The 14,546-nt window shown below is 49.6% G+C and overlaps 3 protein-coding genes across 5 annotated transcripts in view; 2 read left to right on the plus strand and 1 right to left on the minus strand.

The window, feature by feature from the left end:
* The window catches only part of POLR3GL (RNA polymerase III subunit GL), a 102,365-nt gene that overhangs the window by 42,838 nt on the left and 44,981 nt on the right, over positions 1-14,546 (minus strand). The window lies entirely within an intron of this gene.
* Positions 1,052-3,845, plus strand: RBM8A (RNA binding motif protein 8A). 2 transcript variants are annotated; one of them, XM_084769626.1, is made up of 6 exons: positions 1,052-1,173; positions 1,439-1,498; positions 1,606-1,683; positions 2,223-2,359; positions 2,629-2,765; positions 2,854-3,845. In XM_084769626.1, the coding sequence occupies exons 1-6, from the start codon at positions 1,107-1,109 to the stop codon at positions 2,897-2,899; spliced, it is 525 nt and encodes a 174-aa protein (XP_084625752.1). In that variant the 5' UTR covers positions 1,052-1,106; the 3' UTR covers positions 2,900-3,845. The 2 variants fall into 2 exon arrangements, with proteins under 2 accessions (XP_084625752.1, XP_084625753.1); XM_084769627.1 differs by having other exon boundaries at positions 1,609-1,683.
* Positions 8,446-14,441, plus strand: PEX11B (peroxisomal biogenesis factor 11 beta). 2 transcript variants are annotated; one of them, XM_084769957.1, is made up of 4 exons: positions 8,446-8,649; positions 9,552-9,667; positions 10,008-10,209; positions 13,315-14,441. In XM_084769957.1, exons 1-4 carry the CDS (start codon positions 8,594-8,596, stop codon positions 13,706-13,708), a joined length of 768 nt encoding a protein of 255 aa, XP_084626083.1. In that variant the 5' UTR covers positions 8,446-8,593; the 3' UTR covers positions 13,709-14,441. The 2 variants fall into 2 exon arrangements, with proteins under 2 accessions (XP_084626083.1, XP_084626084.1); XM_084769958.1 differs by lacking the exon at positions 8,446-8,649 and adding an exon at positions 9,419-9,439.

A 14,546-nucleotide genomic window follows, 5' to 3' on the forward strand; every position in this document is an offset into this window, starting at 1 on the left:
GGATTTCCTGCTAGATGAAGGTTTTAAGAGAAAACCACTAGCTGGGCATGGTGGCGCACACCTTTACTCCCAGCACTTGGAAGGCAGAGGCAGGTGGATCTCAATGAGTTCCGGGCCAGCCTGGTCTACAAAGTGAGTCCAGTACAGCCAAGGCTACACAGAGAAACCCTGTCTCGAAACAAAACAACAACAAAAAACAAACAGAAAGCCCACTGACTCCATTCAACCTTTGACTTTGTCCAAAGGCAGCTGTGCCCCAGCCTGTTAAACATGGCTGTTAGGAGCAATCCCGGCACCATTTTATTTTACTTTATTTTTTATTTTGGTTTTCCAAGACAGTGTTTCTTTGTGTAGCCTTGGCTGTCCTGGACTCAGCTTTAAGACCAGGCTGGCCTCGAACTCACAGAAATTAGCCTGCCTCTGCCTCCCTAACCCTACCCCTGAGTGCTGGGATTAAAGGCGTGCACTATCATGCCCGGCTCCTGTTTCATATTTTTTGAGAAATGATCTCACTCTGTAACCTCCGAGCCCGGCGCGGTGGCACACACTTTTAATCCCAGCACGAAGAAGGTGGATATAGGTGGATAGCTGTGATTTCGAGGCAAACCAGGGCTACTTAATGAGACCCTGTATAAAAACAAAACAACAAAACAAAACAGAAAACAACAAAACCCCACAAGGCCGGGCGGTGGTGGCTCAGGCTTTTAATCCCAGCACTCGGGAGGCAGAGGCAGGTGGATCGCTGTGAGTTCGAGGCCAGCCTGGTCTACAAAGTGAGGCCAGGACAGCCAAGGCTACACAGAGAGACCCTGTCTCGAAAAACCAAACCAAACCCAGTGACAAACTATGTGGCCTTGGCTGGCCCGGAACTCAAAGTGATCCAGCCATGCTCCCGGGTGCTGTAGTTAGAAGCGCTCAGCCACGCCAGGTTTCCAGCTCCACTTGAGAGCCCGGCAGGCAGCGTCTGCAAATGTTCACGGTGCCGAGGGCGGGACTTGGAGCCAAGTTTGGATTGGTCGGCCTGACTGGTGACGTCTGCACTCTGCGACAGTTTCCCGTGGTGCTTAGCTCCCAGCGGCACAGACGAGAGCTCGGGGAGAGGCAAGATGGCGGACGTGCTGGATCTTCACGAGGCCGGGGGCGAGGATTTCGCCATGGATGAAGATGGGGACGGTGAGGAGAGTGGAGGCGGCAGCGGGGAGAGGGGAAGGTGCGAGAGGAGCGTGCGAGAGCAGGAGTCTTCCTCGGGCGAGGGCCCGCGAACCGGGTCTCGAACAAATAGGCTCCTCCCCCTTGGGCAGGAATTCTGGGCGGAACCGGGAAGGGCCCGAAGCTGGAGTCCGGGTTATGTGCTCCCACGTCGTCTTGGGAACAAGACAGTTTAAAAAAAAATGTCTCTTGTTTTTGTGACTTCTCATTTTCTCATCTGGAACTCTAGAAAGCATCCACAAACTAAAAGAAAAAGCGAAGAAACGGAAGGGCCGCGGCTTTGGCTCCGGTGAGTGTGGGGAGCAGGATAGGGTGGTCTAATGGTCCGCGAATTTTGGGTCCGATGGGAACACATTTGGAGGACAGTTTTCGGTGATCTGGTACGTCTTCTTTTAGAAGAGGGGTCCCGGGCGCGGATGCGGGAGGATTATGACAGTGTGGAACAGGACGGCGATGAACCAGGACCGCAACGCTGTGAGTAAATAGGGTTTGTGGGGAGTCGGTATGTGTTGGCGATCCCAAGTCATTGCTTACTGCCATTCTGCTTGGAATTTTTCTTTTCTAGTTTTTTGTTTTTGTTTTGTTTTTTGAGACAGGGTTTCCTTGTGTGACAGTTCTGGCTGTCCTGAACTCTTTTTGTGGGGAACAGGATCCATCTGCCTCTGCCTCTCAAGTGCTGGGATTAAAGTTCTTCCACACCACGCCTTGCCATTTTTAAAGGTTTTTTGTTTGTTTTTGATACAGATTCTCACTGTGTAACCCTAGATGGCCTGGAACTTGCTATGTAGACCAGGATGGCCTCAAACTCAGAAATCTGCCTGCTTCTGTCTCCTGAGTACTGGGTTTTTTTGTTTTTGGAGATAGGGTTTCTTTGTGTAGCCCTGGCTGTCCTGGACTCACTCTGTAGACCGGCTGGCCTCAGAACTCTGCCTGCCTCAGCCTCCCGAGTGCTGGGATTGCAAGAGTGTGATGCCATGTTGTCTGTGCTCATACAAGCTCTTCTTACTCTGCAGCTGTTGAAGGTTGGATTCTCTTTGTCACTGGAGTCCACGAAGAAGCAACTGAGGAAGACATCCATGACAAATTCGCCGAATATGGGGAAATAAAAAACATCCACCTTAATTTGGACAGGCGTACGGGATACCTGAAGGTAGATTTTCTTGCTTCCTTCGCTCACAACTTAGATATGTTGGTGGTTATTTTGTGTTTGTTGTGGCTGGCCAAGAAAGGGAACAGGTGGGTGGCATTAGGAGTGGGTTTTGTTGCCCACAAGAGAGAGATAGAAGCAGCGTGGCCATGTTTGTGTGTGTGATGTGCTTCTTGAGGTGTAGAGCTGGTAAGTTTTCTAAGTATGCAGTTCCAGTTTATAGAAGAGGGTGCTTGGTGGTTGGTGGAGTAAAGTTTGATATTTTTCCCCAGGGGTACACGCTAGTAGAGTATGAAACATACAAAGAGGCTCAGGCTGCCATGGAGGGACTGAATGGTCAAGACTTGATGGGACAGCCAATCAGTGTCGACTGGTGTTTTGTTCGCGGTCCACCAAAGGGCAAGAGGAGGTAAGATGGGGGCGGGAAAACATTTCTCTTAGAATAATAAGGATATTGTATATTTCCTCTGATGGCTTTCCCCCCCTATTTTTCTTAGAGGTGGCCGAAGACGAAGCAGGAGTCCAGACCGGAGACGCCGTTGATAGATCATTTGTTGGCCAGCTGGTCTCATTTCGAGTCCATTTGGTTATCCTGCCTTGGATAAATAGGGCTAGGGTAGACTTGTGTTTATATTTAATGTCTTGCCCTATCCACTTAGTTGTGTTTTGAGTTAAAAAAAAATAAATGTTCATTTTGTTTTTGTACACTTAAAATTATTTCTTGGTTCTCTGAACAACTCTTACGAGTCGTTGTGAAGACACTTGTGCCTGGAGTGGAATTCTGAGTTTCTAGAAAGGCTCAAGGAGGCTGCTCAGCATTATGGCATTAAGGAATGATTCTTACAGACTCTTGTGAGCAATTGTATATTAGTGTCACTTTTGCTTTTCTGTTGAATAGCATCTTGTGTGGCCCTGGCTGGCCTTGAACTCTTTGTGTTAAGAGTGACCTTGAACTTTGGATACTTGTCTCCCAGGTGCTAAGATTCTAGGTTTGGACCATGATACCCCGTTTATGTGGTCTGTAGAATTAAAACATGGCTTTGCGATGCTCAGCCAGTACTACCTTGAATATGGTGCTGAACATGAAGTTTGTTAGGGCCTACAATATGAAAGAAAACCAGCTTGAATACTATGTAAAAATATGCACATCTTCAATCCCAGCCCTTGGAGGCAGAGGCTGGCTGATCTCTGAGATCAAATCCAGCCTGGTCTATAGAGAGAATTCTAGGATAGCCAGGACTATATAAGAGAGACCCTGTCTCCAAAAAAAAAAGGGGGGGGGCTATCCCTTATCAGTTTTTTGTTGTTTTTGTTTTGTTTTTTAGCTGAAATGACTTTTCTAGTATGTCTGTAGTAACTTTGTATTGCTTTTGTTGTTTTGAATTCTAAGGTCACTATGTGGCCCGTACTGTCCTCAGGCGTGAGATGCTCCTATCTTTGTCTCCCCATTGCTTAATGGCAAATATTAAACTTAACATTTTTTTACAAATGCTATTGGCTGCCTTTCCCTTCCTTTGGTAAATTGGGGGTTTTGGAAAAAATTGGTTAAGAATGTATTTTAGTTTAGTTAGGGTGCCTTGGTTCTTTCTGGTAGTGTAGATTGAATAACTGTTAGTTTGGCAAAAGATAAGCCTGGTTCTCAGATTTCTAAATTTCCCGAGGTATTTGGAGGAGTGAGCCGAGCAAGCATGAGGGACTTGAGGACCAACTAGTAAATTAGCATCAGCCAGAGAGACTTCGGATGAGCTGCTTGGCTATGACCTGCTGCTCTGAACTAGCTGAAAGGTCCTTTTATCTTGGGTCCTTGTGTTTCTGGATGGTCTTTCTGCTTTGAGAAGTATAAAAATAGCTCATAAGGGGCTAGGGATGGGGTTCAGTTAGAATGCCTGCCTTGTATGCACACACACTGCCAAAATGGGCACGGTGGCCCTGCCTGCAATCCTAGCACGCACTTCGGAGGTGAAGGAAGGCTAAAGAAGCGTAAGCTCAGGCCCTCCTCAGCCACGGAGCCAGTTGGAGGTCTGACTGGGGCGTATGAAGGCTTGTCTTGGGAAACAGGAAGTGGAAAGAGGGAAAACTCACTGATGTATGGCCGCCCTTCCTTTTTCCTGAAGAACTTAATCATGTACAGTAGAAACCCTCCTTTTAACTTGAGCTTACAGAAATAAGCAACTTCTTGCTCTTCCTGATGTAGTTCTTTATATCATAAAAGATTAATTTATGTTCACTTGAATATATATATATCATACACTTTTCTCTTGTGTAGCCCTGGAACTAACTTGCTGTGTAGACCAGGCTGACCTCGAAGTCACAGAGACCAACCTGCCTCTTCCTCCCAAATTCTGGGATTAAAGGCGTGTGCCACCCTTGACCAGCAGTTTTGTTTTCTAATATTTATCAGTGCTCTCCCCCCCCCCCCCGCCCCCCAGTGTTTTGCCTGCATGTGTATTTGTACACCATGTGTTCCTGGTGCAGGAAGAGGTTACAGCAGGGCTCCAGATGCCCTGGGACTGGAGTTGCAGATGGTTGTGAGCTGCCATGTGGATGGGGGGATTCAATCCATGTCCTCTGGAAGAGCAGCCAGTGCTCTTAAACACTGGTCCAACTCCAGTCCTAGGGTTAGTTTTTATGGTGGTGGTAGGGATGTCTAATATTTTTCTGCTTTAGAACTATGGTCAGGCTTTTACTGCTGTTGGTGCTGCTGTTTTTAAGCAAGGTCTTTAGCTTCAGCAAGCATGGAACTCAGCTATCTTAGTACATTTTCCTCCAGTGCTGGGTCATTGATATTGGTGCAAAACAGGCAGGCTTGTGTTACATTTCTGATTTTATGATTTGGGGATTAAACCTTTGGGTTTTTAATGATGAGGTCTGGCTGTATCACCTTGGCTGACCTGGAATTCACCACATAGCCTAGGCTAGTCATTGATCCTTTTGCCTCTGCCTCCAGTGTGCTGGGATTACAGGCATGGGCCACAGTGCCTAATTTTAATAGCTATAAAATCAGAGTAAAAACCACAAGCTTATTATGTCACCCTCCACCTTTTAGTGTCTCCACTTGCCTCAGGATAAACACAGCTACCTGTGACCTAGCCCACCCTCCATCTCTTACCTCAGAAAAGTTCTCCCCGGACTTCAAAAGAGTGAGTTAGAGAAGCTGGGCGTGGTGGCACAGGCAGAGGCAGGCGGACTTTGTGAGTTCGAGGCCAGCCTGGCCTCTGTGTAGCCCTAGCTGTCCTGGACTCCCTTTGTAGATCAGGCTACCTCTGCCTCCCGAGTGCTGGGATTACAGGTGTGTGCCACCGTGCCCGGCCCACATTCCATTCTGTTTTTTTAAAGATTTATTTATTATATATACAGTGTTCTGCCTGTTTGTATACCTGCAGGCCAGAAGAGGACATCAGATGACATTATAGATGGTTGTGAGCCACCATGTGGTTGCTGGGAATTGAACTCAGGACCTCTAGGAGGAGCAGTCAGTGCTCTTAATCCCTGAGCCATCTCTCTAGCCCCCCCACATTCCATTTTTAACTCTTAATGTGGCCAGGCGTGCATTTGAATCTGACATTTTTTCTTGAGTGGAATAAAAACCACAAAGGTTAACCCAAAGCTCTAAATTTCACTTTTTAAAAAAGGTTTTATGTGTCTGGGTGTTTTGCTTTACGCCTGTGTACCACATGCTGCCTGGTACCTGCTGAGGTGTGAGGGGGCTGTTGGATCCCGTGGAACTGGGGTTACAGATGGTTGTGAGCCCACGTGTGTGAGGGCATTGAACCCAGGTGATCCTCAACCCTCCAGCCAGACTTTCTGTTCTGTTCTTTGAGACAGGGTTTTCTACGTTGCCATGGCTCTTCTGAAATCTGCTCTGTAGACCTGGCCTCAGATTCAGATCTGTTTCTGACTCCTAAGTGCTGGGGTTAAAGTCGCTATGCCTGCTGACTCCCCCCCTCCCCCTTATTTATATTTTTTTCTTCTTCTTTATTTTTATTTTTATTTTTTTTACATCCTGATTGGTTTCCCCTCCCCTCCCTCCTCCCACCCCACCACTACCCCCACTCCCATCCATTTCTCCAGTTTCTCTTCAGAAAAGAGCAGGCCTTCCATGGATATCAGCCAGCCATGGCACATCAAGTTGCAGTAAGACTAGGCACCTCCTCTCCTATTAAGGCAGGACAAGGCAGCCCAGTAGAAGGAGGCGACAGAGTTGCGGTCCCACACGAAGAGCAAACTACACAGCTGTAACAGATGTGCAGAGAGCCAAGGTCAATCCCATTGCAGGCTCCTTGCTTGGCAGTTGAGTATCTGTTAGCTCCCATGAGGCACGGTAAATTGATTCGGTGGTTTCCTTGTGTCCTTGACCCCTCTGGCTCCTACAATCCTTCCTTCCCCTTTCAGCAGGGTTCCCGAGCTCCACCTAGTGTTTGGCTCTGGGTCTTGCATCCGTTCACATCAGTTGCTGGATGAAGCAGAGTATCGGGAGGACTCACCGTTCCCACCTTCTCCCCATCAGATTTGATCCTATCCTCGGTCTCTGGGCTCCCGGGGCAGTGTCAGGGGTGGGCTTCCTCTCAGCAGTGTCAGGGGTGGGCTCCCCTCGGGGCAGTGTCAGGGGTGGGCTCCCTCTCATGGCATGGGTCTCAAGGTGGACCAGCCATTGGCTGGCCACTCCCACAACTTCTGAGCCACCTTTATCCCAGCACTTCTTGTAGGCAGGACAAATTGTAGGTTGAAGGGTTTGTGGCTGGGTTGGTGTAGCACTGGAAGTCTTGCCTGATTACAGGGGATAGTAGGTTCAGGCTCTATGTGCCCCATTGCTAGGAGTCTTACCTAGGGTCGCCCTCATAGATTCTTGGGCTGCACAATGTCTTTCTCGGCCCTGGAGTTTTTCTCTACCAATATCCCTAGAGCCTCAGGGAAGAGATACAGATGTAGTTATTAGGACACTGCTTTAAAAAGACATTTACTTGTGTGAATGCCAGCCTGATATGAACGTAAGTGCCGGAAGAGAGCATCGGATGCCCTGGACTGGAGTCACAGACAGCTGTGAGCTGCCCTTCAGTCCACGGAAAGAGCACCAGTACTCTTTGCCACCAAGCCAGTGCCTGTGCACTAAAGTCGGTCTCAGTACGTTAGCTCTGGCTGGACTGTATGCAATTCTGTAGATAAATTAAGATGGCTTTAAACTTTCAGCACTCTCCTGCCTCTGCCTCATAATCATACTAACTTCGAGGGAAATGGCAGCCTCCATGCCTGAGGGTTCACGGCTAGTGGCAGCGAAGTTTGCAGCCTAGGCACCTAGCGTGTAGCCAAATTCAGCCCTTCCCGGAGCCCTGACAACCTGTTCTCCTAGGGCGAGGCAAGCAAGAAACCAGGTCTCCCCCAAACATTTCGTTCCCACCTTCCACCTGAGCACTGGAAGAAAGCAGATGGTTTCCAGGCAGGAAGGCCCCTACCCACATGTCAGTTTTTAGAGACATGGGTGTCTAACATGCGATATCTCCAACCAGACACTGGACAAGAATATTTCAGGTAGCAATATGCTAGGGGCATGACCGCAGAAGACGCCGGTAAGTTGGCAGCGGCTAAATGAGTCAAGAAAGTGAGGCTGGGAGGCGGGTGGAGCTGGCTGGTGCCAACCGCGGTGTCGCTGACCACTGCACCGCCAGGCCTCTTCCAGCAAAGTAACGCAGAGCGTAATGGTGATGCCCATTCGGGCACTGCTGCTCCTCGAGGATGAGAATCTGACCGTTTATTTCCACTCCTTCAGCACTGCTGTCCCGGAAGGTGTGCTGCGGCCTGGGAACTTTGTCCGCTTAATTCTGCCCCTGGACTCTTTATCAGCTATTCGGGAGAAGGTTGCCAAGCGGCATATCGTCACACCCGCTTTCCCTTGGACAATCAGTGTGGGACTGGCTTCTGCTGAGCCGGTTAGGGCGGGAGGTTTGTGCCTCCGCTGCTTCCTAGGGCGCCCCGGGGCTCCCGCAGGCTCCACCCCTTAAAGCAGAGTGCGCTCCCGGGGCCGAGCTTAGGAGCTGCAGACGGTCCAAGAAGGGGTGAGCTGCCGGAAATGCACCCTCGGTCTTGCCTCGCGTCCTGAGATTCCGCTTCGGGGCCGGCTCCCGCTGGTCGGCTTTCCGGCCGCCGTTTGTCCCTCGCGAAGCCCCGTTGCTCGCCCAGGAGGCGTGACTAGGGGCTGGAAGCAGGCGTGCTGCGGCGCCGCGGGCCCGGGCTGCCGCTGTCATGGACGCCTGGGTCCGCTTCAGCGCTCAGAGCCAAGCCCGGGAGCGGCTGTGTAGGTGCGGCCGACGGCGGGGCGCGGGCGGGAGGGCGGGAGGGCAGAGCAGGCTCCCGCGTGGCGGCGGGCGCGCTACGGGGTCCCTAAGGGTCAGCTGTGGCTACGGGGGCCCGCGCGGCCCGAGAGGCGCAGTCTGCAGCGGGTTGTGAGATGATTCTTTCCTGCTCACGGGGAAGATGGGGAAACTGAGGCACGAGATGGCCAGCGGGGAGGCCGCCCAGGGTTACAGTGTCCGCGGGGAGCAACAGTTTCCTCACTGCTGTGGCGGCACGAGGGGCGATCCTCTCGGTTCTGTGTCCTCTCACCAGCTGTCACCTAGCAGCAGCGCTGTCCAGCCTCTCCCTCGGTTTCCTTTCAGTTCAAGGACCTTAATCTCCTAGCTCATCTACCCGGGGGAATAACCTGCCCTTCACCTAGATCTCCCTTCCTCTGTCGTGTTTCATGTGTACATTCGCGTGTGGACGCTTGTGATGGGCCCCGCTGCTTACTGACCTCTTTAGGCCTCACCATTTTCAAAACTCTTACTCCCCTAACTCCAAATGGTGCGCTCTACCATCTTTCTAGGCTTTATTTTCCCCTCGAGTTTCCCCCTTCCACTGCCCTTGAGGAAAACCAGAAGATACTGGTATGAAAAAGAGGAAATGTTCCTGGAGGAGTTCTTGTTTTCAAATTTATGATTTGTCCGAGTGTTTTGTCTCCAAGTGTGTAATGTGCTGTCTGGTGCCTGCAGAGGGCAGAGGAAGGTGATGGATCCCCTGGAACTGAAGTTAAAGACAGTTGTGAGCTACCATGTGGGTGCTGGGAGTGGAACCCCGGTCCTCTCCCCACCAGCCCGCTGGGGGACGTTTTTTGTCAGAGAGGTTCCAGAGGCCTGCCCTTTACTTTGCCTGTCCTCCCCTCCAGGGCTGCGCAATACGCCTGTTCCCTCCTTGGCCATGCTTTGCAGAGACACGGGGCCAGCCCTGAGCTACAGAAACAGATCCGACTACTGGAGGGGCATCTGAGCCTTGGAAGAAAGCGTAAGTAAACCATACTTATATTCAGCTATCAGCCCATTTCCTCTCCTTAATATATTTTCCCTTTCTGCCAGTTTGCTGTCATTTGGCCCTCCTCTGTGTACCTCCAGTTGACATAAGAGAGCAGGTGTAAGGGAGGTAGCACTGACTGGAGAGAAGGGAGCAAGTCAAAACTAAACTTCACAAAAAATTTAATTACAATGTGAAGTTAAAAAAGAACAAAATATTTTTTACTCTTTCTTATTGTATGCTATTATTGCTGGCTCACTCTTTTTGTTTTTCCTTTTCTTCTCTGCCCCACCGCCTGCCTCTCTACTTCAAATCCCTTACTGTTCTGCACAAGTGCTGCGCCTGGGTGACTCGGCAGGTGCCCTTGAGTCAGCGAAGAGAGCTGTGCACCTCTCGGATGGTGTCCTGAGGCTCTGCATCACTGTTAGTCACCTCAACCGAGCCTTGTACTTTGCCTGTGACAACGTTCTGTGGGCTGGAAAGTCTGGGCTAGCTCCCCGTGTGGACCAGGAAAAGTGGGCGCAGCGTTCCTTCAGGTTGGTAGCCTCCATTTTGCATAGCTTGCAGAATGTATATAACATTCTGTGTGTGTGTGTGTGTGTGTGTGTGTGTGTGTGTAACATTTAATATTTCACTCTGTGTGTATGAATATTTTGTCTGCATGTGTGTCTGTGCACCATGTGAGTGCCTGGTGCTGGCAGAGGACAAAAGATGGCATCAGAACTGGAGCTACAGATGACTGTCATGTAGGCTCTGATTCCCAGAACCCAGGTCCTATGGAAGAACAGCTGGTGCTTTTAACCACTGAGTCATTACTGTGTAGTAAGGGAGCCTGTTATTAAAACAAATAATTAGACCAGTGTGTAGGTGCTCTCTGGTCAGCCAGCCTAGGATAATGAGCAAGTTCCAGGCCAGAGGAGAAATCCTGCCTCAAAAACAAGGTGGACAGCACCTGAGGAGTGGCCGCAAGGCTGAACTGCACCTGAGGAGTGGCCCCAAGGCTGAACTCTGGGCTCCACATGCATGTGCACACATGTGCATACATACCAATGAATATGTGCACCCCCACATGTGAAAGAGATGGGGGTCTTGGTATGTTGCTCATGCTGGTACAGATTTCCTGGATCCAAAGACGCCTCCTACTTTAGCCACTCTAGCGTCTGGGGCTGCATACACAAGCACCACTGCCACTGTGCTTGCATTTTCCAAAAACATTTCTTAGTTTCTTACTATGGGCCAGGAGCTTAGGCAAAAGCCAAACAAGTGTGATGCCTCACACTTGAAACTTAAAGCGTAGGGTGACTCAGTGAGTCTAAGCAAGCAAACCTGACGATTGGAGTTTGATCCCTGGAGCCTACGTAAAGGCGGAAGGAGAGAACCAGTCCTCAGAGTTTTTCTTTGACTTCAGTATGTATACCATTGCGCTGTGCCCCCCCATCTCTCTCTCTCTCTCTCTCTCTCTCTCTCTCTCTCTCTCTCTTTCACACACACACACACACACACACACACACACACAACTACATATAATAGCGATGAATAAAACAAATAAATTTAAAAAGATAAAAGAAGCCAAGGCTCATTACAGTGCAGTAAGGGAGCCAGTTATTAAAACAAATAATTTGACCAGTGTGTTGGGGCTATTTTTTTTTTTTTGAGACAGGGTTTCTCTGTGTAGTCTTGACTGTCCTGGACTTGCTTTGTAGACCAGACTGGCCTTGAACTCACAACGATCCACCTGCCTCTGCCTCCCTAGTGCTGGGATTAAAGGCGTGTGCCACCGCACCCAGAAGTGCTATTTTTTTAAACTCTATTTTATTTGGAGTTCCTTTAGCCTCTACCTCCCTTCCAACCGCTCAACAAGTAGGAAAGAAAGAAGGGACGGGGCGTAGATCTCTTAGCTACTTCCGGCTGGCTAGGGTCATCAGGTTCTTTAGGGAAATAATGTTTGTCATCAGGATGTCCTGCAGTCCAGCAACAGCAAATGCAGCAGCTGGAAGAACCAACAACCTTCTTCCTCCTCCATCTCTCTCAAAGCCCTGGCCCTTTACCCTCTCGGAGGCCTCAGAGTTAAACAATCTCTAGCTGGCAAAGACCACGCCCTTCTCCAAGCCACGTGAGGCTGTGATCAGCTGTGGGTAAACTAAGGCAGTCCTAGATCCCACACTTGGGAGCAAAACAAAGACATATTTACGTAACACAACTGAGTTGTTAAAGAAACCAGAGCTTCCACTACACCAGTTCTGAGATGATTCAATGGGTTAAAAGTGAGTGATCCTGATGCCCTGAGTTCAGTCCCTAGAGCATAAGGTAGGAGGGGGGAACTGAGTCCTTCCAACCTCCACACATGTGCAGTGGCATACATATACCACCCCCCACGCACTAATTTTAAAAAACAAAACTAAAGCAGGGGTCTAGAGAAATGAATCAGTGGTTAAGAGCACTGGCTGCTCTTGCAAAGCACATGGGTTCGATTCCCGTCACCAACATGGAGCTCAGAACCATCTGTGACTCCAGTTCCAGGGGAATCTGATGCCCTCTTCTGCCTTCCATAGGCATTGCATACACTGGTTCACAGAAATACACACTGGCAAAACAACTATGTACATAAAATAAAAATAAAGAACTCTTAAAAAACAAACCTAAGCTGGGCGTGGTGGCGCATGCCTTTAATCCCAGCACTCGGGAGGCAGAGGCAGGTGGATCTCTGAGTTTGAGGCCAGCCTGGTCTACAAAGCTAGTCCAGGACAGCCAAGGCTACACAGAGAAAAACCCTGTCTTGAAAAACAAAAACAAACAAACAACAACAACAAAAAAAAACGAAGAAGAAGAAGAAGAAGAAGAAGAAGAAGAAGAAGAAGAAGAAGAAGAAGAAGAAGAGGTGATTCCCCTGCCTCCGCCTCTCCAGTACTACTACTATTCATGGTGTCATCTTTTTTTAATGATAAGAACACCTGAGCTGAGATCTACCAATCTAGCAAATGTCAAGTTTATGATGCAGTTACAGTAACTATAGCCACCATGCTGTGCGTTAGACAGAACGAACCTATTGATTTTGTAGAACTGACTGTTTGTCCCATTGTCTATTATCTTCTTGTTTCTCATCTCCTCCTGTCATGGCGACAACCATTTTATTCCATACCTTGGTGAGTTAGGCTGCTGAGGTTGAACACATAGGTGAGGTCATATGTCCTTCTGTATCAGAACTACTGAGCCGCGTGCACTGTCCTCAGGGAAGGACTTCTTGGTGTTGCCGACACCGGACTCAGGACTTGTGCATGCAAGGCAAATGCCCTTACCACTGAGCTCTACCACTTCTAAGGCAGGGCATATTTTTAACTTAAAAAAGCATTTATTTATTTGTTTTGGGTGTATGGGTGCTGTGGTATGTCTGTGGAAGTCAGCCCTAGCCTCCGTGTGGGTTCTGGAGTTTGAACTTGGGTCTTCAGGCTTGGTGACAAGTGCCTTTACCCACGAGGCTGTCGCACCAGTCCAGCATGGACATTTCTAGCAGTGGCTCACTCCTGATGTTCTCATCGGAATCCCTCTGCATGAACACATGAAGAGCATGTTTACACTGTATAGGATGTGCGGGTAGCTGTCTGTGCCTTTTCTAACTCGTGCTTCCGCCCTGTGTATCTCAGGTACTATTTGTTTTCCCTCATCATGAATCTGAGCCGTGACGCTTACGAGATTCGCCTACTGATGGAGCAGGAGACCTCGGCTTACAGCAGGCGCATGAAGGTTTCTGGTGTAGGAGTTGAGACTGGGGGACCTGGGGGACCAGGGACTCCGGGAGGGTCCCTGCCACAACTGGCTCTGAAATTTCAACTCCGAATCCTGCTACTGGTTCGTGTTCTTAGGGGTCACCCCCCTCTTCTGCTGGACGTGCTCAGGAATGCCTGTGACCTCTTCATACCACTGGACAGACTAGGCCTGTGGCGCTGTGGCCCTGGGGTCGTGGGCCTGTGTGGCCTCATATCCTCTGTTCTGTCTATTCTCACCCTGATCTGTCCCTGGCTACGACTCAAGCCCTGACACTATGTCCAGGCTAGGAGGGAGCCTGAGCTGGTGACATGGAATCTTAGATTGTTCCCCAGGAGCCAGCACCATCCTGATCCGCTCCCTGACTGAAGTTAAAATCCAGACACTTGGGGACAAAGGGAAGAACCTTGCCGAAGCCGAGGCGGGAAGGTCAACAGAAGCTGCCTGTGCAGTTGGTCTCTCACGTTGCCAGAATCTCTCTGCTCTCTTCCCTTTATCTGACTTGAGTCTAGTTAAGAATTTGTCACTGTGCGGCAGAATTGTCTTTCTTAACCCCCCTGTTTAGATACTTAAGGAGAGTGACTTCTTGGTAGGGAGTGTACGTTTGGGTGGTAAGGTGCTAATCACCGTGTTCTTTGTTCTCTGAAGCAGCATGTAGCATTTTCCTCCCCCTTCACACCATAATTTCCAAGGCTTAGTTTCGTGTCCCAGCAAACTCTCCCAGTGAATCTCTCCACTGCAGGCTGCTGCTCCTTCCTTGTCCCCTCCCCAGACTCCCTGCCCTCTGCCCCTTCTCTGTCCCCACACTTTTGAGTTTCTGCTTTGATGTTAGCGTGTCCTTCCTCACCTGGCTCTCTTGCCCTTTCTTTAACTATCCGGACTGATGGTATGTCTGGCCTCTTGCTGTAAATACTGTACGATGAATCTGTGTAAATAGCTGTGGTCCGTGCCCACAGTGCAGGCAAGCCTTCCAGGTCAACACATTAAAGATCAGTTTGCTGACTGACTTATTTATTCAACTTCAAGATGGGGGCCTCACTGTTACCTAGGCTGGCCTGAACCTCTGAGTTCTGCCTCAGGCTTCTGAGTAACCAGAACACAGGTGTGTGTC

The sequence above is a fragment of the Acomys minous genome, assembly GCF_964271855.1.
Source record: "Acomys minous genome assembly, chromosome: 19".
NCBI lineage: Eukaryota > Metazoa > Chordata > Mammalia > Rodentia > Muridae > Acomys > Acomys minous.

Coding starts and splice junctions, on each gene's coding strand:
- RBM8A (XM_084769626.1), top strand. CDS start 1,107: ATGGCGGACGTGCTGGATCTTCACGAGGCCGGGGGCGAGGATTTCGCC. Junction 1,499..1,605: donor GGGCCGCGGCTTTGGCTCCG/GTGAGTGTGGGG, acceptor GTCTTCTTTTAG/AAGAGGGGTCCCGGGCGCGG. Junction 2,360..2,628: donor GGCGTACGGGATACCTGAAG/GTAGATTTTCTT, acceptor ATTTTTCCCCAG/GGGTACACGCTAGTAGAGTA.
- PEX11B (XM_084769957.1), top strand. CDS start 8,594: ATGGACGCCTGGGTCCGCTTCAGCGCTCAGAGCCAAGCCCGGGAGCGG. Junction 9,668..10,007: donor TCTGAGCCTTGGAAGAAAGC/GTAAGTAAACCA, acceptor GTTCTGCACAAG/TGCTGCGCCTGGGTGACTCG. Junction 10,210..13,314: donor TGGGCGCAGCGTTCCTTCAG/GTTGGTAGCCTC, acceptor TGTGTATCTCAG/GTACTATTTGTTTTCCCTCA.